This window comes from Helobdella robusta, assembly GCF_000326865.2.
Source record: "Helobdella robusta unplaced genomic scaffold HELROscaffold_65, whole genome shotgun sequence".
NCBI lineage: Eukaryota > Metazoa > Annelida > Clitellata > Rhynchobdellida > Glossiphoniidae > Helobdella > Helobdella robusta.
The window spans coordinates 574,150-577,961 of record NW_008705364.1 but is presented as its reverse complement, the minus strand read 5'-3'; the positions used below and the strand labels follow the sequence as shown (position 1 = coordinate 577,961).

General features: G+C 42.4%; 1 protein-coding gene across 1 annotated transcript; it reads left to right on the top strand.

Annotated features, from left to right (window-relative positions):
* Positions 1–626: 626 nt before the first annotated feature.
* Positions 627–3,473, top strand: HELRODRAFT_180852 (hypothetical protein; the record flags this gene model as incomplete). The annotated part of the gene is made up of 4 exons (XM_009030149.1): positions 627–763; positions 877–1,187; positions 1,387–1,553; positions 3,057–3,473. The coding sequence occupies 4 exons, from the start codon at positions 627–629 to the stop codon at positions 3,471–3,473; spliced, it is 1,032 nt and encodes a 343-aa protein (XP_009028397.1).
* Between the last annotated feature and the right edge of the window lie 339 nt (positions 3,474–3,812).

Below are 3,812 nucleotides of genomic sequence, written 5' to 3'. Positions count from 1 at the left end.
ACAATTACATTTCGGGGCCGGTCATTTGCATAATTTATGCATGCATCCCTTCATCGGCACGAAATTTCATTTGCTTAATTAAAAATTATAAAAGAGTGATATTTATACACAGTTTTTATCGTTCAATTAAAAACTGACATACACAGACAAACACACATAAACACACACACATACATACACTCACACACACACACACACACAAAATATATTACATCGTTAGCTCACACTTGCGCCGGCCGATTTTTGAATTCAATTTAAATTTTGTATTTTAATATGTTTTTAAACTTTTGTTTTATTGAACTTTTGGATTATTTTGCGTGTTATCATCCTGGGATTGAGTCTTTCACGTCATTTTGTCGCAGTTTGCCTTGGTTTTTTTTTTTTGTTGATTTAATTAGATTTTTCAACTTTTAATTTTTTAATTGGCATGGTTAATTCATAGCGCACAGCTGTTGCTTGTTTCGTACCTGCCTCAACTGTGCGCTGCTATATTATTATTCATAACTTACTTTTATATTTTCCATTACCTTAGAATTTTATTATAATTTCGTATTTTAAATTTTAAACGTACTTAGTTCATTTAAATTTTTGTTTGTTAAAATTACTTATCTCACCAAATCACCTGTATGGCCCGGTTTTACACCAATGCCCTGTTTGCTCCAATCACTACAAGATCACACCTGACGGGAAACTTTGCCGTCATGGTGGAAGGGTTAAAGGCCAGGAATGCTCAGATTCGAGGAAAAAGGTGGATGCACCACAGGTTGTGACCGGTCCGCCTCACGTAGCCGCATCTAGCGATGGACTCATAATGGGTGCGTCCGTATCAGTTTCGGAGATTCCTACCAGTTTGGATTACCCCCTTTTTTTTGACAGGATGACGGCTGTTTTGAAACGCGTACCACTGCATGATCACATTCCAAAACCGTGTAGAGAAAAATGTAGCAAAGCACTGCACGAGTTACTGACGGCCGTTTGTTGTGACTCCGGTGATCCCGCTCACTGGTGCAGACTTTTTTTCTTTTTCCATACGTCCTTCAAAAACCTGCCAGAGGGGGACGCCGGGTCAACCAAGGCAACCAGATTAACAAGCGCCTGTCCGAATACTCCACGATTGAGATTACGTCCCTGCTCTCGGGTTTTGAAAACCACATCAACGCAAATCCACGCGGCCACAATCCTGACCGGTGGATAAATGCGGTGTCTTCTTGCATAGAGCAGGGAAACGTTTCAGCAGCCGTCAGACTTGTCTGCTCGCCCGAGGGCCTGGCAGGAAACACGCCTGAAACCTTAGAAAAACTACGGTTCATACATCCAAAAACACCAACCGACAGGCGTGCTTTTCCTGCGCAGGAACCAACAAGTGGTTGCGTTTCTTCCACCCAGGTGCTCAAGGCCATAAAGTCTTTTGGAAATGGCTCATCCGGGGTCTCGACGGATTGCGTCCTCAGCATCTCAAAGACCTACTTTCCGGCCCTCTGCCAATTGACGACCTATTAAATTCCCTAACGAATTTTATAAATTTGGTTCTGTCGGGCGCCTGTCCACCCACGGTTTGCCGTTTTTTTTTTGGAGGCCGCCTGATCGCCTTGAACAAAAAAGATGGAGGAGTTAGGCCAATCGCTGTTGGTAACTGTTGGCGTAGATTGGCGAGCAAATGTGCTTTGAACCTGGTAATGGATGAAATGAGAGCCAAATTTTACCCGGTTCAATTGGGCATTGGCGTGAAAGGAGGTGCTGAGGCCGCCGTTCACGCCGTTCGAAAATTGGTCACAGACCTCCCCAATCAATGGGGATTTCTAAAAATTGATTTTAAAAATGCCTTCAACGCCATGAGAAGAGATTCAATGCTGGAGGCCGTCAAATGTTTCTGCCCTAGAATATATAATTTCTGCCATTCTGCTTACGGCCTCGCTTCTTCGCTTGGCTATTACACCTGGGTGGTTGAATCGTCCGAGGGCGTGCAACAGGGTGATCCACTGGGACCTCTTCTATTTGCATTGACCCTGCATCCCTTGTTGGAAAAACTGTCGTCCGTTTTCATTTGTGGCTACTTGGACGACATTAGCATTGCTTCAAAAAGCCAAACACTGGCCGAAAACTACAAATTTTTGAAAAACGAAGCCAACACCATTGGGCTAGAGTTAAACACCAACAAATGTTAACTCTATTTTAAAGATTCACTACATTTGCCACCGGTGTTGGCGGACGTACCTATTGTTCAAAAATCAAATTTAAGTCTTTTGGGCACACCCTTGTTCGAGGGCGACTCCCAAATTAAATTTTTTGATAAAAAGTTTTCAGAACTTAAGTTCGCCCTCGACCGAGTGTCTCATCTTTCCGTCCACGACGTCCTGACTATTGTCCGAAGCGCCCTCAGTTTGCCCAAAATGATGTATTTTCTTCGTACATCCAGCTACATTAACCCATCGTTGTTGGGCAGATTTGATGATGTTTTGCGTACTGCCTTGTCAGCCATTTGCAATGTTCATTTGACTGACAGTGGCTGGTCCCAGGCTCAGCTGCCGGTGCGGTATGGTGGTCTGGGGTTACTCAGTGTGGTTCAGTTGGCACCAATCGTCTATAAATCTTCTGCCGCTGCCATTCTTGACCTCCAGTCCGCCTTGCTTTGCCGATTTTGTTGTTACTGTGACATCCCACCACTGCCGACCACACCTGAAAGCCCTTCACAAGCTCAAATTTTAGATGAGCAATATAAGAAGACTTTTCATGAACTTCTGTTTTCTGGTGTCGGTGCTTCTTCCTCCGCCCGCTTATTGGCTGCAACTAGTGATATTAGTTGTGGTTGGTTGAGGTCGTGGCCTAACACTTCCGTAGGCACCAGACTCGATGACGAGTCTGTTAGATTTGCCGTTGGTTTCAGACTTGGCCTAAGTATACAAAATAAATATCTGTGTCGTTGCGGCGCGGAGGCGAACGAATTTGGTCATCATGGTTTGGTTTGCCGTTTAGGTGGAGGCCGTCAACTTCGTCATTCAGCTTTGAATGATTACATTTGCCGGCTTTTTTCTAAAGCTTCTATTCCTGTTTTGAAGGAACCATCTGGCATTTCAGTGCAAGATGGCAAGCGACCAGATGGTTGTACTCTTACTCCCTGGAGAGCTGGTAAATGTTTGGCTTGGGACGTTACGGTTCCTGGTACCTTGGCCGAGCGCTACGTTCACCTTACCAGCAAAGAATGTGGTTTGGCTGCAATCAGGGCATCGGACGAAAAAATCAAAAAATATGAACACGCCCTGTCTTCCTTAGATTTTTTGCCAATATGTATCGAGGTCCTTGGACCCATGGACCCCAATACTTCAAAATTTATTAAAACATTGTGTAAAATGATTGGTGTTCGGTCAGGTGACAACAGAGAGTTCTTTTTTGCAATAAACCACATCTCGTGTTTGTTGCAGCGATTTCTGCGTGTTTGTGTGTCGGAAAATATTAATTTAAACGCCAACGTGTGAGACTAACGATACATTAAAGTGTTAACCCTTTTAATCAGATGTTTGACTGTTTGGTGTCATTCATCACGATTTGGTTTTAACACACACACAAATAAGCACACACACACATATATATAAACACACACACACACATACATAAACACACGAATAAACATACACAACTGTATAATACATTAACATAAGTATATATAAATATATTTTGGTAACAGACTATTGTTAACGCAACATTTCAAAAATTCAACACTACTTTCAACATTGTTCAACTTTTTCATATTTCTTTTTAATTTATTAATTTCCGAGAAATTAGACATTTTATTGTTTTTTTAAAAAATTTTTATT